The 27,784-nt window shown below is 34.5% G+C and overlaps 4 protein-coding genes across 5 annotated transcripts in view; 2 read left to right on the plus strand and 2 right to left on the minus strand.

The window, feature by feature from the left end:
- The window catches only part of Gdap2 (ganglioside induced differentiation associated protein 2), a 68,929-nt gene extending 56,154 nt beyond the window's left edge, over positions 1-12,775 (plus strand). For both annotated transcript variants that reach the window (XM_089699719.1, XM_089699718.1), the window contains exons 8-12: positions 7,202-7,355; positions 8,779-8,918; positions 9,320-9,374; positions 10,434-10,577; positions 11,976-12,775. In XM_089699719.1, the coding sequence (XP_089555845.1) occupies positions 7,202-7,355; positions 8,779-8,918; positions 9,320-9,374; positions 10,434-10,577; positions 11,976-12,020 (538 nt within the window). In that variant the 3' untranslated portion in view covers positions 12,021-12,775. The remainder of the gene's footprint in view (positions 1-7,201; positions 7,356-8,778; positions 8,919-9,319; positions 9,375-10,433; positions 10,578-11,975) is intronic.
- A 2,779-nt stretch (positions 12,776-15,554) lies between these two features.
- On the minus strand, positions 15,555-16,446 carry PIG-F (phosphatidylinositol glycan anchor biosynthesis class F). Its single transcript, XM_089699581.1, has one exon. The coding sequence runs from the start codon at positions 16,327-16,329 to the stop codon at positions 15,619-15,621; it is 711 nt and encodes a 236-aa protein (XP_089555707.1). The 5' UTR covers positions 16,330-16,446; the 3' UTR covers positions 15,555-15,618.
- Positions 16,447-16,948: 502 nt separating this feature from the next.
- Alas (5-aminolevulinate synthase) lies at positions 16,949-18,844 on the plus strand. The gene has a single exon (XM_089699717.1). It carries the CDS (start codon positions 17,202-17,204, stop codon positions 18,726-18,728), a length of 1,527 nt encoding a protein of 508 aa, XP_089555843.1. The 5' UTR covers positions 16,949-17,201; the 3' UTR covers positions 18,729-18,844.
- Positions 18,837-27,784, minus strand: part of LOC149485015 (pre-mRNA-processing factor 17) — a 40,321-nt gene continuing 31,373 nt past the window's right edge. Inside the window, exon 11 of the mRNA XM_089699716.1 lies at positions 18,837-19,033. Within this exon, the coding sequence (XP_089555842.1) occupies positions 18,856-19,033 (178 nt within the window). The 3' untranslated portion in view covers positions 18,837-18,855. The remainder of the gene's footprint in view (positions 19,034-27,784) is intronic.

The raw sequence follows: 27,784 nt of genomic DNA on the forward strand, positions 1-27,784 counted from the left end.
TTTCCGAACGTGAGTATGATTACGATGTGGGTATGGTTTGAAAGATTTTCAGTTTCATTTCTTCACGCTACTGCTATCATCTTTATTTCTTAAGTTAAAATATATTTTAACCTTGCTCTTATAGTTAAGCGACAATCTTCTAATTAAAATCTTTTTCTTGGATATTTTTTTATTCCGAGAAAAATATTGAATATCTTACTTTACCTTTATTTAAATAATCTGGTGCTCATGAAATCATGTTTATTATTGCACTAGATTTCCGCCCGCGGCTTCGCCCGCGTTTGCAAAGGAAAACCCGCATAGTTCCCGTTCCCGTGGGATTTCCGGGATAAAAACTATCCTATGTGTTAATCCAAGTTACCCTCTATATGTGTGCTAAATTTCATTGTAATCGGTTCAGTAGTTTTTACGTGAAAGAGTAACAAACATCCATACATCCATACATCCAAACATCCATACATCCATACAAACTTTCGCCTTTATAATAGTATTAAGATTAACATACAATTAATTCTGATTAACAACAAAAGCCAACCAATTATATTGTACTATCACGTTCCCAGTTAGAAGATAATGAACGCTATCAGGAAATTAAACGACACCAGCAAATGAAGTCTTTGTTTCCATTAACGAGATTGTATCGTGATAAATATTCAGTGGCAGCACAACCGATAGCATATCTAGTAATTAAATGCAATGTGCTACCATGATGTGTCTTTGTTTTCAAAATGTCTTACTAACTAGAACAATAATACGCGAAAGTTCGAGAATAAACTTTTCATTATCAATTTCGGATACTTGTCGCCATTCAAATAAGTTTTAAACGAAGAAAATGGGGAAAATGTAATAAACACGTTTTCAAATTCAAAGTTCGGAAATGGTGTAATCCAGTGTGACGGCTAATGCCCTAAAATTATATTCATTTTCTTTAAGATCTTCAGTTGGTACTTATAAAACTGGTTATTTTTACTGGCGCTTTTCTTAATATTACAGTTCGATTTCCTTGGAATGTACGTAGTCCATTATCACTCGTTTTATTGTAGAATCGTGGTGCCCTACAATGTCTTCAAGGAGTCGACCATAATTTTTTTCTTGTCCAGCCTAGGTTATTTAAACTCAATACTTTTATTGACATCTCTTTTATATTTTTCAAAAAGATGCTACCGTATTTCTACATAAAATTCATCTAGCATTCAGCTTCTGTTCTGTAGCAGGATTATTCAAAGCAAATTCCAAAATATTTTTTTAACGCGTATTTCCCAATCTAATCTGTTCAATCTTTGAATAGCAATATAAATTGAGTTGAGATTATCCTTGCATTCAAAAGGACTGTTTCAGTCAGGCTTCAGCCAAGTGGCAAAGCCAAGTGGAAATTATGAAAGGTCTCGTCTATGAAAATGGCGTTCTGCAAATTAAAACCATTTACTGAAATGTAGTTTATTTAATAAAAAAATATTTCGTATAGTTACGTATATATCTCTGAAAATATGAAATTAAATTAAATGCAGATCGTAAATTACTTGTTAACATTTTAAACTGAAACATTTTATGTTTTAAGAGATGCTTTACAAAACAATAAGTACTACTTCGCAAATTTAATACGGGTCCTTCAGTTTAAAAACATGATGTAGTTATGTTTTCCTGGTCATTAATCTGATTAATGACACGCATAAGCCAAGGGCTTCGGTTGTAAACGTACACCAGAGGGAATCCAGCAAATACCAGAATATCCGGTGTCATTCTAGTACCTACATTGCATTGTTACTTCTGAAAGAGAAAATCAATTGTATAGACAGTTTTCTGTCGCATCTACGATGAAATATACTTCTCTATACTCACGTTTGACATGCTCAATACCAACTCAATACAATGCAATGGGGATGAATAAATCGAATTGCCGCTTCAAGATGCATAATGCTACATTGACAATTGATTTCCTCTTTAAACTCACGGAAACTTCGCTCAATTTCTGATGCTGATCTTATGTCTGACATTGTACACGTGGTAGGAAAATAAATCGCTAGTTCGTTCAACCTGTATGTTGGTTTTGGAATGTTTTCAATTGTTGGGCATGTAAGTTGACTGGAAATACCACAGCATTTTTTGTGTCTAGGAACAATGTGTTGCATGTCATGACACTGGCTTAGTGGCTTGAGTCATACATAAATCTATATATTGTATTCTCTCAGTGAATTAAATAAAAAATATAAATATGGTTACGTTACGTTATCGACAAATATAAATCCTTAGAATTTCTGCGAAGTGGTCAGAAAATACAATAACGCGCAATCTCACGCTCTGAAATTCAAATTTTACGGTGAAAATTAACAACATGAAATTAGAGTGTTTCGATATCAATAAATTCTTTATGAGTATTAGGCAACAAGACTTTAAGAAGTTTTTAATGGTGACTATACACACAGTTAAACACTCATTGCCACACATATATTATTCTTGTCATACAAATACCATCCAATTCCTGAATTACTTGGCGTCGATTCTGAAACTAGTCCCTGTAAATCATATGCAATATCTACGTTTCACTTATTACGTAGAGGACAAGTATATATATCATTGTGGAAAGATTAGACCTCTTCATGAAATACAATAGTATCTTTTTGTGCCCAGACTTGGCTATTGTAAACAATCCTGTTACTGAACATAGCGCGATGTGATACGCAATATGCATTAGTTACCCTAGTATTTATATCCGGTCATCCACGCTGAGTTGAAGGCGTGGTGACGTCACTGGTCAATGGGCGCCGACACATTGGCGCTTTGCCAGCAGCGCTGGGGGCGTGTTTATTTCGATACTTAAAAACTCGGTTCAAAGTTTGGATTGTACTGCGTCATAGCAAATAATTATTCGTGTATAATGTATATTTTACTTTGGTAAATGTTTTTTGTTCTCGTTTGCTCTCTTGTTTTGGAAATTCTGATTGATCATTAATTTGTCAGCGTCTCTTTGATTAAAGGGGAACGTGGAAGTAAATTATAGCCTATTTTTGTTTGGTGTTTACGAAGGACGGATAAAAGGTGGCCCGAATTATTTTACTGCGTAGAAGCGGTACCGTCGTAGAACTGAGCTACGCAGAAATTCTTTATGTAACAGTTCAACAGTTTATGAGTAAACAAATATCATATTATAGTCAGACAATGTTTATAATGTCTTTATACATTCATGCGTAGATACTATTAAAATAATATTTATCTCTGAAATCAAAGAATATTTTTGATGTTTTCCTTGGCGTGTAGATTAAAACAATTGTATGAGAGATGTTTTAATTAAAATATTTCATATTGATGACTGGTGGCCAATACGTGACCATGACGATACGTCAGGGCCGACCTTTGTTAATTTTAGACCAGTTGCGGTTTGAAATAGAAACGGAACCATTGCAATGCGTGTCGATACGGTACGCTCATGAAATATTTGTGGGTAAGCCTCGGTAGTATACATACATATATAGATAACCTCTATATACACTACACATATATAGATGGTACAATATCTGAATAACCCATTGACCACCGAGCGGCCCGATCGGGCCGAGACACAATAGATTTTCTATTGTGTCTGTGATCCGAGGACTGACGGAATAAACTAACTAAACTTTGATATCTATTCGTGGAGTTAAAAACGTTACTAGTAAAGAGATTTCTAACTTGTCTGAAAGTTAGTGTAGCCAGAGGTAATCACTTATGTCTGAAGAAAATCTATCATGGATGAAATGTTTCAAAGAAAATCGTTTATTTTTATTTCACTCTCCATTTAATCTACTCGGAACTTTGCAGACGACGTTAATCCTATAAATACGCGAATTGATAGGACCTTGACATAATGCTGTGACCGACTCGTCTACATATTATTTAACTTTCGTGTATTTATAAACTAAAAGTAGGTAATCTATCGTGCGTGTTTGTGGTTCATTTAGAAATTTTAAATCATGCCTCGTATAATTTAAACAAGACTGAAACTTCAAGTTCTCGTTACAAAAGAATCTACTTACGTAACGATTAGGGCAATGACCAGTGAAATTTTATTATACTGAACATTAAGCATTGTTATTTTCAATTTCCTTGTCTTTAATCTCTTACGTACATAAAATATTTCTTTCTGATGCACACAATACATAGTGAAAAGACATAACAAGGTATATCAATACATATAGCTCAGTATTCCTTATTATTTCATCACAATGGAGCATGCTCAAGTTAAAATTAATATAATTTACGTCATCAAACGTTTTATATTGTGATAATGGTTGTCTTCAACCTTAAAACATTACGTTCATTTTACGATACGATACCATTTACAGCAATTAAAGGTGAAGGTGAAACATCGGGTTAATAACTTTGAAATAATGGCTTGTTATACGTTATTTTGCTTAAATATTACACATGATACATGTAAAACACTTTGATTTGTATTAAAATGTATACCTATATCTTGTTTATTATATTTCTTACATGTGAGAATTATCTTAATCATTTTCAATTAAACTAAACTTGAGCATGACGTTCCATTTATTGTTGCATCACACAAAATTTATGAATCATACGATATGAGTATATGCAGGACGTTGTCACCACTATATTTAAACACAATAATGCAAGTTATTCATAAAACAATTAACACAACAATTAATAAATTTACTCAGCTTTAATAAAAAACAAAACACGATGTATGAAAATGGAATTGAGAACATGAAAGTTGGAAATCGAAAACGGGTGCGATAGCCTTTCCCAATATAAAGTTTCCATTTCCTTTTATGCTTTATTTTTGCAAAAAATACCTATTTTTATATATTGCACTAAAAATGTCAAAAGAAACAGAGACAGACAGGTTTGCTTTCGCATTTCCAAAGTATGGATGCTGCGTTTGTGGACTGAGATTACAAATTGGGGACACGTCTCGTAAATGTAAAACATTTTAAATATTTGTTGTTTCTTGCGCACCAGATTTGTATTTGCGCGTGTCAGTCAAGGAATTCATGTTGCCATTTTCTTTGGTACTGTTTATTTAGGGCTTTATCAAATAATGAAACGGGTTCAACGCTTGCTATTGTAACCTGCTTCGGTTTGTGATGTTCTTTGAACTCCGTTGGGAGCTACGGAAGATGACATTGATAACTCAATTACTTGAATTTGTGTTTCGTTTCGTTCATTTTTATTGTTGGACAAAGTAGGAATTAGGAAACAAAATGGTAATTAGTTCCATCACTGATTAACAACGTCTTGAGTACTCTACATAAGTAAAGGCATACATTTTAAAACTTAAAATCATGCGGTTGACACTCATCAGTCATCAAGATTTAAATTTCGTAACTGGTATCACGATCACAATATTCTCATAAAATTTATGACGAAAATAAATTTCCTGGAAAATGTAACCTTACTTTTTAACAATAGAGTACAAAATCGCGTGTATTATTTATCACATGCAGTTGACAAAAGATTAACACTACTCGGTATTTTAATTGCTCAGTGTTTAAGATTCGGTGTGCAAATATTCTCAATGTTTGGTCATGTATTTTTTATATGTTTGTACACGACATCCTTGGAATTAGTTATCTTAAAGGAAATTGTGTTCTATGTAATTACTACAAGGTGAGAAAACGCATTGCGGCAAAAGACGAGAGGCTTATCTACGTGCTTAGAAATTCATTTAGGTTCACCTTAATTTGAATATATGTACAACTTACAAGGCTCAAATTAGACACCCAGGTCTTAGTAGTACAAAGTAGACTAAAAATACTATTGATATTTATTTTACGAGAAACATTCATAAACATTTAGAAATGTAAACATATAATTTTTGTTTGTTAAAAAAATTATATTAGGTATCAAAGATTTTCGTAGAAGCGCATCAAAACATTCAGCATACGTTAACACAATAGCATGAAAATATGATACAAATTGATACATAATAAAGTTGAAAGCTACCCCAGTGAAGGGAGAAATGTGACCTCAAAGAATCGGGGTCGTGTCACCTTTGACGCAAGTGGCGATGTGCCGATGTCTACTGCCCTATATTATGTTTGTCAACTTAGAAATTGAATTCGTTTTTATACTACACGTGTAGTTTGTTCCCTTCGTCCTTCATATTTAAAAGAAAGTTGTCTTTCATTGAAATATGATAATGCAGTGTATTTACTAATGCTATTTATTTAAGGAGTAAACTTCCCTGTTCTCATTCCGTCAACTATCAGATTAAAAAAACTTCAACCACATATTGAAAGTCTCATAAGCTCATATTTCAAACAATTGTAATACTTACACTTGGCTATCACTTGGCGAGTTTCCATATGGTTTTTATTGTTATTCTTTCCTGAACGCTGTCGTTTATTGCACGCCTCATAAGCGAAGCGTTGAGGTGGGTAGGTACTACTGTCACTTCGCGCAAAACATCTGATTTTTCAAACTTAAAATGTCTTTATGTATCATACATTGCACTTGTAAGATAATACATACACACACATATTAAGAAAAAACACTATTTTTAACGTTCATGATATTTTTGATGTCATTTTTGTTATTTAAACTAGTTAAAAAACAGTTTAAAAAAGTTCTGTCTTGGACGTCCGTGTGTCTGTATGTGCGGATCCTTTTTCTTGTTAACACGATAGCGACCGAAATACTTTACTAATCGAGTCTTTTTTTTTCTCTTACGCTTGAGTATGCTCAGGAATAGAACCCTTTCATTTTTCAGGGTCTGATTCGATGTGGTTTAATTGTTATTAAATAAACAAAAATAATAATTAATAAATATTTATAAATTTTATAAATTTTATAAATATTTATTAAAAAAAATTATGAGGCGTGCACTTTTGGATTTTCCAAATTATTTGTAATTTGTCCACACTTTGTACAAAACTTGGCAATGACATTTGTTATATTATTTTTTGGAGGCTTCATGTTGTGGTGTTTAGGGTGATTGCTGATAGGTTTTATAGCGTTTAATAAAATTTGTTTTCTAGAGACATTCGGCCCATACTGTTTAATCTGAAAGATTGCTCGGATAGATTTTATTATTGTCAGTAGTGATAGGTACAATTTATAACTGACTTTTGGAGGTTATTAAAACACATAAACAAACACACAAACAAACAATACACAATTTTGTCTAGTATCTATTTAAGTTACCATAAATTACTTTTAAAAAATTCGTCCACCTAACATATCCTATCCATTGTCACAGATACGAGCGTCTCCTCCGACGCGCACGAAGCGAGGACCTCAGCGAGGTGTCGGGGATCGGCTGCTTGTACCAAAGCGGAGTGGACCGGCTCGGCAGGCCCGTTGTCGTGTTCATTGGCAAGTGGTTCCCGATCGCTGATATCGATCTGGATAAGGTGAGGATGTGTGGTTTGAATGGGATGTGAAAAAAGATGGGATGGTCACTTGGTTGGTTACTGAATGAGGTGATTGTGTCAGGAATTGAATACTTTTTTGACGTAGGAAGGATGTATGAATCTTACTACTGTAATAATATGATTTGAATTAAAGTTATTTGTGAATTGTCATTTGTGTAATCGAACAATTACTTATATCGCAACGCATTTTTAATTAAAATAGAGGTAAGATGCAAACAAGAATAGGCATTGTTAATTGAACCTCTATGTTGTTATGTTCTTAAAACCTAAACGCTCCAGAAACTAATAAATTGATTCGCTTACCAAAAATATTGCTTTTCATTCATTCATAAAGGCAGTTCGTTTTTTAATTGATAGCTAAATATTCTACATTATTTCGTAGTTATACAACGTTACACGCTTAAGCATTATTTTTTCTTGCAGTCAATGACTAATCGGTGGCCAAGACCTAGAATCGTGCAATAGTTGCATGAATATGTATACTGCCTACAATCTTTCTCTGCACTCATTTGTGTGTTTATGTTAATTTGCGCATGTTCCAAACACTTTCTTGGTAATAGAAATACTAAAGTATACTACTACTATGTTTTAAAGTTTCTAGATTTCAAGGGAAAGAATTCATTGTTAAATTTAGGTGATTGCATGCTTAAATTATGGAAGAAAATACGCATCTTTTCAAATACTTTTAAAATTCTTATTTTAGGCGATTATTATGGCCATATTTGTCACAAAAAAGTCCAAATATTGTAGAAATTTTGTAAAGTGAAGAGTGACGTTGAAAGCTTTAGAACATGAATAAAGTTTATATTGTTAGTTCAATGTTGAATCCTTCTAAAGTTAGCAAAACTTCAGACCATTAAAACTCGGATGGAACGTCAGCTATATGCTAGAATTTTGTGTAATGTCTACGTTGAAGTATTAATTAATTAACTGGATAGTAGGTATGAACCTTCTGGAACATGAGTGAAGCATAAAGTTAATTTCAGTTTCCAGAACAAGATATAAAGCGTAGTTTTCACATTGCATTTAAAATTATAGATTAAAAGCGATGCCCGGGCTTCATATCCTCGAACATGAGCAAAACAGGTTTTTACCTAGTTTGGGAGTCAGAGACTTCAATATTTCAAAATGTAAAATCTTTTGTCAATAAAGAATTTTAACGTGATAACGTTTTTAAAATGGTTTTAGTCGGGTGACATGTTCAGAAACTTGTGTCACAACTCACACCAAAACCTCACGAGCGCGATCGCAGGTATAACGAGAGAGAGACGGACCGATCTCCCGTCTCATCTAGAGCGCTGCCACCAATAAGACGTTATCACGTAAACATCTCGATCGTAAACCTACTTTACAAACAACCAATTTTTTATTTATTTATTTGTTTTATTTTATATATTTGCAGGCGCTGCTGTACCTGATCAAGCTGCTGGACCCGATCGTGCGCGGTGACTACGTGATCGCGTACTTCCACACGCTGGCCTCCAGCGGCAACCACCCGCCCTTCGCCTGGCTCAAGGAGGTCTACACCGTGCTGCCTTACAAGTATGTCGATGATGTATTTTTTTCTTTATTTCAAAAATTCTCCTGCTGTACAGTAACTTAGCAAAAATCTATCTGCTATGTTACTGTCTGTTCTCTCTTATTCTTATGTTTATGTGGCACTTGTTTGTTATAGGAAACAAACAAGTGCCACATAAATATAATTTCATGTTTGGTTTCCGTCTCAAAATATAGTATTTAATTATTATTTATTCTTTCTTTCATGGAAAATGTCTTATATAAATTAATATGTAATGTTGCTATTCTATTGAATATTTTGTATAAATTCTGATTATATCGTCTCATTTTTTTAGAAAATAATGTTTGGAAAATTAAAAAGCATTTTTTTATCTTCAATGTACAAATTAAAGAGAGATTTTTAATTCTAACAATGTTATTTTCAGATATAAGAAGAACTTGAAGGCGTTTTACATTGTACATCCCACGTTTTGGACAAAAGTGAGTATATTTTTTTTTTTTTTATATATTTTCCTTTAACTGATATGCTAAAAAATAAAAATAACACTTTATAAAAGACGAAACTCATGTATTATGTAAATGACAAATACTTATTTTTTGGTTAAAAACAACAAATCGTTTAGAGGTTATTGATATATTCTTTAATTTGACCATCACGTCATGTGAACATTTTTCCCTGTAATCCAAACTTGGATCCATCCAAAAATGGAGGAACAAATGAATAATAATCTGTTGCATTTAGAGGGTCAATATTCTCAAAATTGTTTGTTTTTTTATGAATATTTAATCTCTGTAAAATAACCTTGATAGAATAATAATATAATTTATTTTTTGTGTTTGATGTTACCCAAGAATAATGCATTTAGTTTTTATTTATTATATTATTTATTCCGACGTTTCGAACACTTAGCGAGTTTGGACACACGCTCCCCGTCACCTCGGGATTACGGTCGCTGAAAAGTGTTCGAAACATGTTCGAAATGTAGCTCTTATATTAAGGGGAGGCTCCCTAAATTTTATGTGAATTTGCATTAATATTCTGAAACAGTCACACATACAATCAAAATGGAACTTTAGTATATGATTTATTGGGTCTTTTTCTTTCCATGTACAAGACAGTTACGTAATTGTAACATTTTCGCTCGATTCATTTTTTATTAAAAAATTATGCCTTTTTTAAGGATTATTACATTTTTTTAAAGATTTACTTGGACTTTATGTCTAAAACAAATGTTAACAGTAAGAAAATAGAGTTTACTATCGAATCCCAAGATATTTTTTCTCTAGATCAATTATTACTTTAGTTATAAACGAGATAAGAATCGAGACTTAATTTTCGAGCTCGAACGCGTCAAAGAGCGCACGCGATATTCAACTTTATTACGGCTGTGTTAGCGTCTAGTACCGTAACTGGTCTCTCAGTGCCAGAAATTATGTTAGGGAGCTTCATTTTAAAGGGCCTTGTAGTGGGGTCTAATATAGTTTGATGATGAAATATTAATTTCCTTAAACTAATGCTTGTTGTGATTGTGTCGTCAGATGATGACGTGGTGGTTCACAACGTTCATGGCGCCGGCGATCAAGGCGAAGGTGCACACGTTGCCCGGCGTCGAGTTCCTCTACAGCGTGATGCAGCCGCACCAGCTCGACGTGCCCGCCTTCGTCACTGAGTACGATATGACGGTGAGCAGATACGATACAGTTCCTCTACAGCGTGATGCAGCCGCACCAGCTCGACGTGCCCGCCTTCGTCACTGAGTACGATATGACGGTGAGCAGATACGATACAGTTCCTCTACAGCGTGATGCAGCCGCACCAGCTCGACGTGCCCGCCTTCGTCACTGAGTACGATATGACGGTGAGCAGATACGATACAGTTCCTCTACAGCGTGATGCAGCCGCACCAGCTCGACGTGCCCGCCTTCGTCACTGAGTACGATATGACGGTGAGCAGATACGATACAGTTCCTCTACAGCGTGATGCAGCCGCACCAGCTCGACGTGCCCGCCTTCGTCACTGAGTACGATATGACGGTGAGCAGATACGATACAGTTCCTCTACAGCGTGATGCAGCCGCACCAGCTCGACGTGCCCGCCTTCGTCACTGAGTACGATATGACGGTGAGCAGATACGATACAGTTCCTCTACAGCGTGATGCAGCCGCACCAGCTCGACGTGCCCGCCTTCGTCACTGAGTACGATATGACGGTGAGCAGATACGATACAGTTCCTCTACAGCGTGATGCAGCCGCACCAGCTCGACGTGCCCGCCTTCGTCACTGAGTACGATATGACGGTGAGCAGATACGATACAGTTCCTCTACAGCGTGATGCAGCCGCACCAGCTCGACGTGCCCGCCTTCGTCACTGAGTACGATATGACGGTGAGCAGATACGATACAGTTCCTCTACAGCGTGATGCAGCCGCACCAGCTCGACGTGCCCGCCTTCGTCACTGAGTACGATATGACGGTGAGCAGATACGATACAGTTCCTCTACAGCGTGATGCAGCCGCACCAGCTCGACGTGCCCGCCTTCGTCACTGAGTACGATATGACGGTGAGCAGATACGATACAGTTCCTCTACAGCGTGATGCAGCCGCACCAGCTCGACGTGCCCGCCTTCGTCACTGAGTACGATATGACGGTGAGCAGATACGATACAGTTCCTCTACAGCGTGATGCAGCCGCACCAGCTCGACGTGCCCGCCTTCGTCACTGAGTACGATATGACGGTGAGCCCCAACTCAAACTTAAACATTTGTGTAGCGCTTTTGAGCGTCAAAAAAAAAGAAACATTATGATCTACTACTGGTTCAGAAAGCAGTTTCTACAGAAAAGAACCGGTAAGAATACGATACAGGAGTTCTCTACAGCATCATGCAGCCGCATCAGCTCACTTTTCATGTCAAATCTTATAGTTGTTATAACTTAAATGTCGGTAAATGGTATGGTAACTAGCAAATAAACAATTAAAAAACTGGCTCAAAATATTATGTTTAGCATAGCATATTGAAAATAATGTTATTCCACATCTACACAAATTATATCTAACCTAATAAATATGTTTATTTCAGATAAACGGTATCCACTACTTCCAGCCGGACACGAACAACACGTAACTCGACGGCGCTGTGGCCTGTGACGTCACCATTATCATTACCGACTGACCAAATTACTACTTCTCTATATTCGTGTTTTTTTTTCTAAATCAAGAATTAATATTGTAGTTCCACTTCCAACTTCCAGTTGTCAAAAGGCAAAGGTCTGTTCTCAAACAGCCTAGTCAAATGTCAAATTTGCTGTCAAATGTCAAAAACGTTGTACATGTGACGTGACGTCACATACACTACCGACTGACCAAATTTATATATTTAATATTTTTTTAAGAATAAATATTGTAGTTCCAGTTGTTACAAAAGTAAAGGTCTATTGAAAAGCTTTGATTAGGAAACATTTTTAACTTTTATAATAAAGTGATAAATAACATTTTAATCTTCGACACAGATTATGCTTAAAATTTAGACAAATTGCTAGAAAAATCAGTGCTTGAGTTTGAAAGTTAAATTAAAAAAAAAATATACTATGAAAGATAAGTATATTGTACAATTGCGCTCTGAAAGTAATTTCCTTGATAATTGAAATTATTTTAACGTAAATCGTACAGTATCACTGCCAGTAGCGCGTGCAATTTTGAGGAATATAAACTTTTGGTCAGGCGTCGTTTTGGTGTAGAACTTTGTTTTAGAGTGGAATTCCTTTACATTCTTATCGTTGAAAATCGCTGAAATTCATTCGAATCGTGTAAAAATATGTTAAAGGTCTTTCTTAAATGCATATTTATGCAAAAAAATGTTTAATTTAATTTACATAAAATCAGCAATCGGTACACTTATTGTTAAAAAAGTTTTTGACGCTATGTTTTAATGAAAATAATGCAAAGGAATTCCACTTTAAAATCAGCTATTGTTAAATTTATATAGTATTTAGTGTAAGTGGTGCATTTTTATACTTTAAGCCAATATAAATGTCATAATAAAGTATTTTGTATTGTTAATCGTGATGCGCGGTGAGTGAATCAATTAAGATAACATTAAAGTATTTTTGATAAAAAACTGAATATAAGTTTTTAAAATCACGAGTACATATAAAAAAAAAACAATAAACTAGTCATAGTAAAGATTGTTAAACTAACAAAAGTTTTGTAAATGTGAAAACTGAAATGTTTCTATTCCAGATTAATATTTGCAATTTAGAACTATGATAGAGACTAGTTGAAATTATAAAACTTTTGTTAGCATATTTAAAATGCCTTTAGCATAACCAATTTAATATCGTCAGCCTTTTCATTTTAGATCATTATCTAGGAGATAGGCCTAATGCAGCTCTTTATCGGAAATTGTCATAGATTTTTATTTATCTGTGACGTGCCGAACTACTGTCATTTTCTTTATATTTCGCGCCTTAATTCAACTTCAACAAAACCAACATTTTTTTGTTCACAACACTAAACCGAAGAATTAAATGTTTGCTTGTGTGTGTAATTACAATTAAAAAATTATATTAAATATAAAAATATCTCTTCAGCAAAGCTAAATATTATAATTGTTAGCGAACACTTTATTTTTGTGTTAAAGGTGCTGATTTGAAGATGAGATTTTATTTTTACGTAATTTAGTGTAAGTATTGTAAATAGTGTAAGTTGTTGAAAATCTTTCACTGATTGCATTTGCGTTAAAATGTGAAAGTTAGGGCCGATATTTACTAGATTAATATCTTTGTCGCAACAAAGCGATGCTTCGAGCAATAATGAGTAGCTATACATCGGCCTTGCAAGTTGCAATGTGTATATGTTTAGATTCCAGAAAAATATTTTTTACAAATATATCAAGCGTCTTAGTATTGCACTTTACAAAATATGTGTACTTACATTGAATTTCAAAAAGAAATACCTAGGTAACAAAAGTTTCAATCATTATGTGCCACAAGTAATTTCGCCTATGGAAAAAAATTATTTCACTTTAAGTTTTCACGCAATAACTGTTTTCGATATTGATCCTTTAAACACATTAATGATATCGGAATTGGAAAGTTATGAGAGATTTTGAATAGTTGATAAAATTATGTTAAGTTTGTAACCAAGCTTTAGTACCATATAAGTATGAATTCATCGTTGTTGAATGAATAGAAATGCTATGAAACTTTCATGTTAAACATAAATTGTTAATAACATAATTATTGTTAACCGTATATTAATATATCCTGAACGCCAATTATGATTACTGTTAACTTCTAAATTGAACCTCTAGTGCGTCTACTGCATTTTGTAAAATTAATGAATAAAACATATTTATATAATGCTATATTGCTAATTTATAGGGATTTAAAATGTGATCAAGATTGGTTAAGTTTCATATTTTAATCATTGTAATGTTAGATAGAACCTGTAAATATTTAACAGACACAAATAAATTGTTAATTTACTATACTTTTGTTTTATTTGTCTAAGACTTGCACCAGTAGATAATACCTATCTTTGTACCTAGTCTAAGAGCGTATACGCATTATGCGGGTAGCCGCATTGCGGGTAGCCGTCCGGCTGACCGCAAGCACAATTATGTACGTAATATTCATTTCTATGCGCACTGCGATGCGGCTACCGCAGACCGCACAGTGCGCATAGAAATGAATATTCCGTACATAATTGTGCTTGCGGTCAGCCGGACGGCTACCCGCAATGCGGCTACCCGCTTAGTGCGTATACGCTCTAAGATCCGAATTAAGATCGACCTTTACCCATCTGATAACCAGATGAGACGTATTTTTTATCAAATATAATTTATGAACAAATATGCCTATTGTATCTTGCCTATCAAAAAGTGCTACAATTCATTGGACGCCAATATAAGCAAAAACAGAGATACATTATATGATTATATTTTTAAATCATGGGCTAACTATGATCATAGATCAACCCCATGATGCACAGAGATAAGACGTGTTCAAGTGAAATTTAATCCCGTCCGGTCGCACGGATTCGGTTGGGGTTGCCAGATGTCATCACTACTTATTATAAAACAAAGTCGCTTTCACTGTCCCTACATCCCTATGTTTGATTCACAGGTTTGATTATATCCTTAAAACTAAGCAACGGATTTTGATACGTTTTTTTTTAATAGTCTATAGAGTGGTTCGCGAGGAAGGTTTTAGTATACGATTTGTTAAGTTTGAGACAAAGCGGGCGAAGCCGGCGGAAATCTAGTATACTATCATTTATGTCGTTCAGAAATTAACATATCATACAAAAAAGAACTATGTTTTATACATTGAAAAAGGGGTTTGCTCCTTTGTTTTTATAAATAGTGTGTGTTTCAATGTGAAATCAAAATTTAGAGATACAAAATATTAATTCATTCCATTAATACTTCCAACTGATGAATTGGTGCTCTATCTAACATATTATTAAAAACTTTAAACGATAGTTATGTTGCGTATAACTATATTACCTATTCACATTTCATATGAAAGTATGTTGCAGGGAATTGAAAAATAACTGTTTCTGTAGATTTTACAAACTGAAAGAAAATTCATCTTACAGAATTTTTTAATTGTTGGCTTTTTAATTGGGTGATGTGATAAGAAAAATAAAAAACCAGTTCTTTATGTACAATTTATTGATAATAATAAATAAATGCTGATATAAATACTCTGAAAAAATAACTACTTAGAAACATGTAATTTGTTCATAATGTTTACAAAAAAGTTGAGGAACTTATATTTATTTGCCGCAGACATCATAGTCACTTTTAATACTGTCATTACATTAGCTAAAACATATCCTCCAATAGCTCCGAGGTAGCAAGGTATGGGCCACTGTTGCCACGGTGTGTTCCAGTCTAAAGGAATCACTACAGCGCCGAGCCACGCTCCCCCCACAGTCAGTAAAGCATTGTTGACCAACATAGCTACAATTGTGTCTTTAGAAAAACTCTTCACTCCAAACAAAAGCTGCACAGCTGTCTCAACTCCACTATGTGCTACTAATGGGAATACTGTTAGCAGTGTAAGTAGTGTCGATAACATCAAAGTTCCTTCGTGGTTGTCTAGAACTGGCGCTCCAAATAATATTATACCAACGAAGAAACAGAACATAACTCCGAGCAAGAAACCAAAGGTCTTGATGATATCACTAGCCCTCATCTTGTTTCTACTCCTTTTTGCTTGATTATCATTGTTAGATGATAAATAGAATGATTTTGCTAATTCAGCTATAAATATTAATACTAGAATATAAAAGGACGATCCACTTCCAATAGAATAAAGTATGCCTTTATAAGATATCACTGTAACAATACTTGGCAAATAAATGCATGATAACAGGCTTGATATGGTCACTTTTCGCAGTTCTAGATGATTATTTAAAGAAAACATTTTTAATGCACATAAGTAAGAATTGGAATTTTATTCAGTAAAATTATTACTTTATTTACAATTTCTAGGATAATTATTTAAAATCAATTTTCAAACCAATCAATTTAAACATCAAAGTCAATAATGGTCTATGGCCTATGCTCTATGAAAATTGAAAAACACCTACCTTAGCTCCACAGAAAATACATATTCTTATTTAAGCTATGTAACATAGGTGAATATTTAGAAGCAAATTTATATTTAATTAATCTAAAATAAATTAATCGTCTATGTAATCATTTGTGCTCCTTCTTTCCATTTATTCTATGCTCTGTTTCCATTTTTAAAGATTGTAATAAATTTCATAGACTACAAATTATAAAAATTAGAAATTGACAGTTGACAGACATGTCATGTATGTTGCCACAATTGACTTATGTCAAAAACATCTGATCGCAAAAATGAATGAAATCCAAAATAATATTTTTCCTATTTTATGTAAGTTATCAGTTATTTAAAAGCAATAAACTTTTATATAATGTGTCATTTAAAAAGTAATTTAAATTAGTCATGTTCAACATTAGAATGAGCATCTGTAAATTGAAGTTGACATCTCCGTAGATTTTTTGTAACGACAACATTTAGGTTATGAATCAAAATACAAATTGTACGTGGAGTTGAAGTTTACAATCATTTAGTCAGCCGTAATCGATATGACGACACCGATCTTATAAATGAAGGCTGCACTGTGTTATACTATCAGTTAAACCTCATATCCTCGAGACGTTCGGCTACAGTGAGAGCCAACGTTTTACGAAATACCGAAACAAGTGTGCAGAGCGTTCACGCTTTGTGTCACAAGTGTTACGAGTGAGTGTCGTCGATTACATAAAATGCCCTGTCCATTCATGGGTTCGCTCAATCAAGCTTTCGTGAGAAATTATGGCACCGTACTGATGAAACAGTATGGAAACTTTTGCCCGATAATTTCCAGAGGATTCCGCTCTCTAGGTCAAGACGAGACCAAATGTCCATTCATACAGAAAAACAACGCCGTCGTCGCGGACGCTCCCAAGGAGATGACCGAGGACATCGTCGAGCGCGCCCGGCCCTACTCCTACGATAAGTTCTTCAACGAGCAAATAAGCGCCAAGAAGAGGGATTACTCGTACCGTGTGTTCAGGAAAGTGTCGCGGTTGGCCGCGGACGGTATGTATCCTCAGGCCCTCGAGGGGCTGGACAACCGGCGCGTGACGGTGTGGTGCGCCAACGACTACCTGGGCGCGTCGCGGCACCCGAGCGTGCAGGACGCGGCCGTGTCCGCCATCAAGTCGTACGGCACGGGCGCCGGCGGCACGCGCAACATCGCCGGCAACTCGCAGATGACGGAGCAACTCGAATCCGAAATTGCCAAACTGCACAAGAAACCCGCAGCTTTAATATTTAGCTCCTGCTTCGTCGCAAACGATGCGACGTTGTCGACTCTAGCTAAAATTTTACCCGGTTGCATCGTCTATTCGGACGCGGGCAACCACGCCTCTATGATACAGGGAATCAGAAACAGTAGAGCGCCGAAGCACATATTCAGACACAATGACCCGAAACACTTGAGGGAGCTGCTCTCCCAATCGCCGGAAGGCGTCCCGAAGCTAGTCGTTTTTGAGACTGTCCACTCGATGAGTGGAGCCATCTGTCCTTTAGAAGAAATGTGTAACATAGCCCACGAATATGGGGCATTGACTTTCGTCGACGAAGTCCACGCGGTAGGTCTGTACGGGAAGCACGGCGCCGGGATCGGCGAGGAGAGAGGCCTCGAGCACAAGATAGACATCGTGTCCGGCACGCTGGGCAAGGCCTTCGGGAACGTGGGCGGCTACATCGCCGGCTCGTCGCTGCTCGTGGACACGGTGCGGTCGCTGGCGCCCGGCTTCATCTTCACGACGGCGCTGCCGCCGCCCGTGCTGGCGGGCTCGCTGGCCGCCATCCGCCTGCTGGCCGGCGCGGAGGGCCGCAGCCTGCGCGCCAAGCACCAGGCCATCGTGCGCTACCTGAAGCTGTCGCTGCTGGTGGCGGGGCTGCCGCAGATGCCGTCGGTGTCGCACATCGTGCCGGTGCCCATCGAGGGCGCGGAGGCCGTGGCGCTGGTGGCGGAGTCGCTGATGCGGCGCGGCCACTACGTGCAGGCCATCAACTACCCGACGGTGGCGCGCGGCGCCGAGCGGCTGCGGTTCGCGCCGGGCCCGCACCACACGCCCGAGATGATCGACAGCCTCATCACTGCCCTCATCGAATCATTCCACGAAAACAACATAAACTTCAACCAGTTCCTGGTGAACGGCACTTGCCGCGAGTGCAGCATGGAGTACAAGGTCGAGGTGCCCTACGAGGAGCCTTACAAGTACCCTATGATCGCCGCGTAAACGTGTCTACGCGAAGTGACAGAATGTTGAATTATTGTATAGTTTATTTGAGATATATTATTATTTATGGTTCTCGGTTATAATGTTAGGGGAAATAAAACAATGGTGTCGTATAATGTAGTATCATTTAATCCCAATACTTTATGACGCCGTCCCAGCCCGCGGTGAGCAACCTGCTGGGCTCGTGCGGATGCCAGAGCGATGTTATGCAGACTCCATCGTGAGCTTTCCACTTTTTGTAAAGTTTAGTCGTCTTCCAGTCCCATATGTAGCACTTTCCGTCAGCATCCCCAGACACGAGATAACTGTAACAAAGAAAGAAAAACAATTAAATTCAATATAAACGTACCTTCTTATAACATGAATAGTTTAAAAAACAATTAAATACACTACATTATTTATTATCATTAAAGAACATACAAGTTGGTAAACAAACGAGTAGCCCACCATTATAAACAAACAAACAGTGGAGGTTATATAACATTTTACATAATAGCTAATATAACATTCTTTCAAAAAATAACTTTAAAATGTTATAAGATCGAATATTTGTTATTTTACATATACAATAATCTAGAATAAATTATCATAAAAATACAATAAACTTCCAACCAACATTAATTGCAAACTGCGACCTCATGTCGATTCAATTTACATACAAGTGCCGTAATAATTATTCATTATTTTCTTGATAGCGCTCGACTCAACATGGACAAATTTTCAAAATAAATATAAATGTATATTAGACTCAGTTAGAGAAAATAAATTTCCCATAACGTTCTCAATAATTTAATTTTGAACCACGAAACAAACAACTCCGTCTGGGTTTTGTTTTTCTTTCTCAGTACCATAACATGACGATTGATTTGCGTACGTTTTTGGACTTCAAATATTTATACAAGAATACTATAAATTATTAATGGGTTTGTTGAATAAATCATGCAATATTTTGATGGAAAAGAACCTTAGGTATATCCGTCGCCTTTATTTAACTGTCCGTTGTTGCATTTAGGATTCAGGGTTTCTCAATAACGAATACTTGAGTAGTGAATGTTTGATGCGTATCGGAAACAGAATACGTCATAACTTCCACCTCTTCAATGTATTATGTGATTTCAATATTTCATGCACAATTTTTCGCACTTAAGGGCTTGGTCTAGTAGTGCAAACAAATGCATCCTGTCATCCTATATGTAAATAATACAAATGTACTAAGGGAAAGTTGCTCCACTTAATTTTTAAAAATTAAATCATTCGTATGCATAATTTAATATTCGTAATAAGTACCAAAAATGACAATTTGAAACAATTTTCGTGAAAATTACACCGGGTGATTTTTTTTTATCAGTACACAAAATTTGCGAATACTTTCTATTGATATCTTCAACTTCATGTTTATATAACTGATCAACTTTTACAAAGAAATTTGGACGAAATATAAAAAAAATAAGCTTTCCATACAAAATGCATAACTCTATACATTTTTTTCGACCTAAGTTTCTTAGTGAAAGTTGTTCAGTTTAACTAATAAAACGGATAAACAAATTTTGTATATAATAAAAAAAATGTAATGTTTGTGTTAAAAAATTATAAAATAGAAAAATACGCAAATGAAAACAAAAGATATTTATTTCTGACTAGCTTCCGCCCGCGACTCCGTCCGCGCGGATGTCGGTCTTCGCGTCTTCTACAGATTTATTATATTATGTATAATATATAGATTTATATTGATAAACCTAATAAATCTTTTGCTAGCATTCTGATGCTTTATCGGTTGCACTGGATTTATCTCTTTTTTTTTCAATCGCTTGAATGATATAGGATGGGTCCTTGATGGGCATCGAATGCTGAAGTCTCGAATTAATCAATTCTGACAGTAGGCAATTTATGTAAAATCTTGATAATGGTCCATCATTTTATTTTGCCTAAACGTTACATACTTTTTTATATATTCTATTTTTAACGAATGATTCACTCCAGTCCAAACAGCAAATAAGCAGACTTCTGTTTCTGCAACGTTTAGTTGTCCCTGAATTTGGAAAAAATAGTCATGATTCTTATCTATGACAAAAGTGTTATTTTTTGCATTGTATTTCAAATATTAAATTTTTTTTAACCGCATCTTCCGCATTCATGTCTTTTGCCGGAATTAGACATTTAACTTCTACTAGTTCCATTTTCCCTTTTTGATATGGGAGTGTATAAAGTAAATTTTTTAGATATTTCTCGTTTAAAAAGTTATTATTGTCATTTTGCTCATTAGGTAAAGTAATTTCGATATCAGTTTTAAGTTTTTTGATACCTGCAATAATAACGTCATAATCGCCTGCACATACTTATCGATTACACCCTGTATACAATCCACCATCCACATTCATAATGTTTCCCTGTCCTCCTCTCCTTTACGCTGTTCACCGATACATTTGAAATGAGTAAATCTGCTACCACTGAAGGATGTTTCATTGTGATCAGCAAATTTTCACCACTGTTGTCGATTATTTGTTTTTCATTTTTAATCAGCAATTGGGAATCATCAGTTTTGTTTTTTGCAGATTGGTGATGTACCCTAACAATACGTCGAAAAGGGAAAGCATCAACGAATTATCGTTTTCGTCCTCTTTTTTTATTCTTCGCGTCTCTGTTACTTCTGTTTGTTTAGTCTTTTGTTTAGTTTTGTTTAGTTTAGTTGACCCACTGAATTTTCTATGTTATTGTGATCTCCCATTACATCTGAGTTTTGATGATGTGATGATAATCCATTCGTTTTAATATTGGTACTTAGAGTTGGTAGACTAAACTAGAAATGGCGGACTAAATTTGTCAGCGCGTCTGTAAGATCAGAATATAAAACCAACATCCTGTATCTAAGTTACAAAATTAATAACCAAACAACATGCCGCTACGTTGAAAATGACTAGAAGAAAAAATTAAAATACCTCGGTTCAATTTTGGAGTAAACAAATCATTTTCCCCGTATGGGGATTTCCCCGGATGAACTTGGGAAGTTCAAGTTCTCAATACAAGTTTATATTATATTTCGTATTTCTCAAACGAAAAAATATACATTTTTGGAACTTCAAAAAAATTATATTATAAGAAAATTTATGAGCTTACTTTAGTTTTAAAGAAATATACATCCCTTTACTGACACCCCGTAAAATAAAGAAATTGTTGCCAATCACCTTTGCAATCTATTTGGTTTCATTAAATTATGTTCGAAGATAATTTTTTTTCTAGTAGTTACACGCGTATTTTTTTCGTTTATTTTCCATATCGAAATCAAATGTTTAAAAATACGAATATTTCCACAAAACTAAGATAAAAATAATCAATTAACAAAAATATTAAATTTAATGAAGTAGAGCAACTTTCACTTCGGTATGAAGGAAAATCGAGCGTAGAGCACACGTCAGAACGCTCCGGCCCAAGGAGCGCGACTAAAGAAATTCGCTAGGATTTTTCCTAATTATTTTAAATATTTTTTTAATATTTAAAGAATTATCAAAATTAAAAAAAAAATTTTTTTAAAGGATTAATACTCATTGGTCTTCAACCAACTCGAATAAATTAATGGAAAAAATAACTTTTAGCAGTATTTATCAATAGATTTTGTAAGGCAAAAAATGGGAAATTTAATGAATTTATAACGTTCTAATTAAGAAAATCATAAGTTTTTCGGCAATTGTATTCAGCAGTTTTTAATAACGACTATATAAGGATAATAATGCGCTGATCAGATTGTGTAAATTGTAATCGGTTGCAACGTAGTGAGTGCACAAACTTAGCTCGAAATGTCTTTGGGGGAAAGAGACTTATATTGAAGGCCTGATTAAGGTAACATAGAGTAACTTTATAAATGTGAAAAAATTCACGCGCATTGCGTATATAACACTAATTGATAAACAAGAAAAAAAAATTCAGTTTATCATTTCATTAGCCGGGAAAAAATTGTCAAATAACTTGTTGAAAACGCAATTTTGCTAGACTGCAGCCTTAACACCGTGCGAAATGTTATGTTTAGTTTTTATATGCCTCTATGTTTTATTGCAGTTTACTCTACAAATATCAAATGTACTAGTAATTTGTGCATTACTGATAATATGCATTAATTATTGTTATGTTTCTAAATAATAATTACATATTTGTTAACAACTTTTTAAGGGGGCGCATAAAGCAAAATAACCAATCTTATATTAGATGATACGTGTAATATGCAAGACCAAATCTAAAAAATAAAATATATATCAAACTAGATGATATGTTCAACGATTCTGTTTAATCAAAAACATAAAATATTAAAATTTACTCGATAAAAAAAATCACCAAGTTAGCTCTAATTTTCACACTTTTACGTTTTCTACTTGACATGGTAATACTTATTATGATTTTTTTTCATAAACAATTATATTAAAACATTTGCAAGATATTTGTCAAAGCATTTTGTTTAATTACTTTTAGTTTTGGTTTTATCTGCGATAAACCACTTTTATCGTGACAAAATCAAACGTTTATCTCGAGAAAAAAAGAGCGCCAAACTTGGTGATTTTTTTTTATCGAGTAAATTTTAATATTTTATGTTTTTGATTAAACAGAATCGTTGAACATATCATCTAGTTTGATATATATTTTATTTTTTAGATTTGGTCTTGCATATTACACGTATCATCTAATAGAAGATTGGTTATTTTGCTTTATGCGCCCCCTTAAGAAACATAATTAAGTTTCGCCCGTTTTCCCATGTCAAATTTTGGAGAAATAATAATAAACTACACAGTATAAACTGATCTTGTTGCTATGTCATTCCCTGAATGTGAAACGGAACATCCAATCAGCTATTTATAACCAAGGAAAGTGTAATGATTATGTTAATATACTGTAAGCCAATTTTACCCTGGTTTAATTTTTCAAAATTAACTGGATTAGGTAGTACTTTATGGTAATTAAGGCTTTGGCCTTAAGATAGTTTGCGTAATCCCATAAAAATCATCCCTTCAGGTTAAACTGCTTAGAATGAGGTGACAAACTTAATTAAAAACTACATAACCTCACATTCTGTTTATGGTAAGGCCAACAACTTTTACAAATGTCCGCTAAAACGAACGATGCAACATTGTTGTGTTATCGTTTTAGTCTAATGGTATTGACAAAACTGATGTTAAGTGTAACAGAACGCTCTTTAATATCATAAAAATTGCATATAACATATTCAAATATAGGTAAGTAATCATAATATTGAATAGAATTTATAGGTTCCTTCATACCTTCGTGAATCAAAGGTCAAGGTAGAGGGAAGAGACTAGATTCGTGCGAGTAACAATGATTTTCAATAGCTATATCTTTGCATATAACTAATTAAAATGCGTAAATAAAAATAAAGTAACTAATATTTCTATTTTAAATATAGCAAAGGCATAACTAACTAGTAACTAGGTATTGATTATTATTTACATTTAAATCACGATAGAAATTCTCATTAAGTTAAAAGTGAAAAAACCGGCCAAGTGCGAGTCGGGCTCGCGCACAAAGGGTTCCGTAGCAGCAAATATAATAAATTACAGTTAAATCAACCTATCTCAAAAACTATAAGAGATACTTTGATCAAACCAAAAATCGTTGAAAGAGTTAATTAGCATGCATCACCTCTATTTTTTTTAGAATTTTATACCCCGTAGTTATAAAAATAGAGGGGGGGGGACATACTTTTTACGACTTTGAGAGCTGATATCTCAAAAACCGTTCACTTTAAGAAAAATGTTTTTTAGAAAACTTTATATCATTTTAAAAGACCTTTCCATTGATACCCCACACGGGTATGTACATCGAAAAAAAAAATTTCATCCCTCAGTTACATGTATGGGGGGCCCCACCCCCAATTCTTTTTTTTACTATTTAGTGTCATATTTTTGTAGCGGTTCATACAACACATATTCCCATCAAATTTCATCACTGTAGTACTTATAGTTTCCGAGTAAATCGGCTGTGACAGACGGACAGACGGACAGACGGACAGACGGACATGACGAAACTATAAGGGTTCCGTTTTTGCCATTTTGGCTACGGAACCCTAAAAAAATAGCTACCATCTATATATCTACGCAGCTATTAATGACTTGTTAAATAATCGACGAATTCATAAATTGATTTTGTTATTAAAATTCTGAGGGCACAAAAATCGGACTAAAATTGCTGACCTCAACATGACCATCCTCACCATTTATGTTTGTTTAATTATTATATTTATACTATTTACGTAATGAGGGATTAAACAGATCATTAATAACAATAAACAATTCTATACATACTATATTAAACAATTAAACTACAAACAAAACTTTAAGGAAAAGAGAACGTTTAAAAGTGATTGTCGAAAAACCCAAACCAAACCCAAATGCATTGCATTGTAATTTTTTGTAACTTGCAATAAAGTACTGGCACGATTATCTGGCTTATAAGATTATTATACAGAAATGGGTACATTATACTTATCATTTTTTTCTTCAGCATTGAAGACTCATTTCTAAGAATATTCAAGAAACATTTTATTGTTTTATCACACAAACGGGCATAATATTATTAATTATTATGTTTTGTATAAATTAAAAACAAAACAGTCGTTACTAAGCAGCATCTAACGAAGACAAAGAAATAAGTTCCTATCATCTAACAAGGCATCTAAATTAGCAACAGTACTATCAATCTTGTTTTTCTCCTGCTACCTAATCAAACAACCTAATGTCTAAGTTTATCGAAATTCAAATTTAAAAAACCGGCCAAGTGCGAGTCGGACTCGCGCACGAAGGGTTCCGTGCTATGTATGGGGACCCCCCTTAATATTTTTTTAAATTTATATTTGTTGTTATAGCGCCAACGGAAATTGTGTGAAAATTTCAGCTTTCTAGCTATCATGGTTTATGAGATATAGCCTGGAGACCGACAGACAGACAGCGCAGGCTTAGTAATAGGGTCCCGTTTTACCCTTTGGGTACGGAACCCTAATAAAGAGCGAAAATACAACACCGCGCGCCGTGAAAGATTCCGCTTGCTATCACGCTTTGCCAAAAACAAAACACTATCACGCGATCCTAAAGTTATCGAGAAGCTAAATGTTAGGTCACTAACATACTGGTGATATCAGGTAATCGTGAATTTTATTATCAAAAATATAACACGTGTTGAGCGATGAACAAAAACCAATCAAGAATTAATCTTTATCGATATTCGAATGCAGTTATGAGAATATAATATGTACAATGTATTTATGACAAAAGGGTGTTTTAGCGGTAGCCAGTAGCTATAACTTAATTAACAGTTTTCCTAAGATGGGTATCGACTGAAACCAACGCTGAAACTTTGGTTTAAACTATCAATTGTTTTAAAGTATGCTAATTCTATTTTTCCCAAATCATAAAAATTAGGGACTACTATGTATCTACTAAGTTATAGTTCAAGTTGTACACACGTGCATTTAATTCAAAAAAATATGTTTAATGCAGTTGTGACAAAAAATATTCCAATAGCGAACAAAGTATACTTGCAATGGAGGAAGAATACGATAAACCGCACATTAAAAATTTACAATGTAATGTTTAGGTTAAACAGAAATTACGTAAATACATAATTGATCTTAGCGTAATAGACGAGAGATGAGCTGTTCCATGGAAGTGTAGTATGTTTGTTACTTATAATATCGAATCTCGCGCTAAATTACTAGACTGGTTTGAATAGCTCCTCGTTAAGCATACGTATAGATTTTTCATCAATTTCCATAGTTTTAATGGAGGTACTTTTACAATACGAAAAACAGCAGCGCAACAATATAAACTACATAATATAATTCATGGTTGATGCAACCAGCAACTCCCTGAAGATTATTTAGAAAGTCTTGATAAGCCTTATTGTATTACTTCTCTATAAAATCTTAAGACAAACTTTATGAAGTTTGTCTTTGTATTGGTTATGACTTATGAGTTATGACCAAGAAGCTTATATCTAATACACTGGAGATTGCACTATGACCATTAACTTGTCACAAGATAATATAACCTTGAATGACGTCAGTGTTGTTTTTTGTCTCTTTCTGTGGGTGACCACACTGGTTTGTATATTCAGGATTTTTCGAAATAAAAAAAACTAAAAATCATGGTCTATAAATAATAACGACATATATTTTTAACAGTATTTATAGTATAATATTACTGGTCAACTTACATGAATAATTATCATCTTTATAGGTACATACCATTTTAATTGGTAGAGAATGATAGTTTTAAATAACGCTTGATAACTTTTGATCTCATACTACGATTTTTTAATTAAAATGAGTGCTACATACATTAAAACATCGTTTTGGTTACTCAAGCTTCAGTCTAAAACTTTTCAATATTCCAAAGGGAGAGTTGCGTCGCTAGTGTTGATGTGTGGTAACGATATTACAGTTCTCAGAAATTCGTATGTCTTTCAGGAGCTGTAGTCACGGTTACTAATGGTTTCATGGTGGTTAATTATAATATAATTAAAATTACCTACTTTATCCACAGTTGTGGATAAAGTAGGTAATTTTAATTGTTACCTACTTTGTCCAACAAGAATGTGGTAAATAAAAAGGTATAGCACTTTTCAAAAGGTATTTTTTTTCTGGACCGTAATCCTCAGGCTTAAAATGCAAACTGCATATTCTGGCATGTTGATAAATTTTACCCTTGATAGGCACTATGGACAGCCATTTATTTCTTTTTATTTCATTTTTGGAAAGCTGAAATACGTAAAACAAAAAAATATTAGGTTAAAAAGTATAAATTTCAATGTAGAAAAGAACAAACCACAATATGTGAGTGCAATACCGATGTCGTGTGTTGTTTTATTACTAGTATAAAATTTTTTAAAATGGTGTTCTAAATGTTCATCATAATATTGTTTAGCAATATATTATCGTCGCTATCCGTAAAAACCCATCATCATGGTTACCTTACTTGTTAAATTTGTTTGTTGAAAACTTGTTGAAAAATGATGAAAGTATTAGGAAAAGAACTTATTTAACATGATTGCTTAGTAAAATG

This window comes from Colias philodice, chromosome 10, assembly GCF_061535455.1.
Source record: "Colias philodice isolate Cphi_HAF_F1 chromosome 10, ilColPhil1 Martin Lab GWU primary, whole genome shotgun sequence".
Lineage (NCBI taxonomy): Eukaryota > Metazoa > Arthropoda > Insecta > Lepidoptera > Pieridae > Colias > Colias philodice.

Excerpts from the sequence above, each read along its gene's own strand:
- PIG-F (XM_089699581.1), bottom strand. The coding sequence starts at position 16,329 with ATGTTTTCTTTAAATAATCATCTAGAACTGCGAAAAGTGACCATATCA.
- Alas (XM_089699717.1), top strand. The coding sequence starts at position 17,202 with ATGCCCTGTCCATTCATGGGTTCGCTCAATCAAGCTTTCGTGAGAAAT.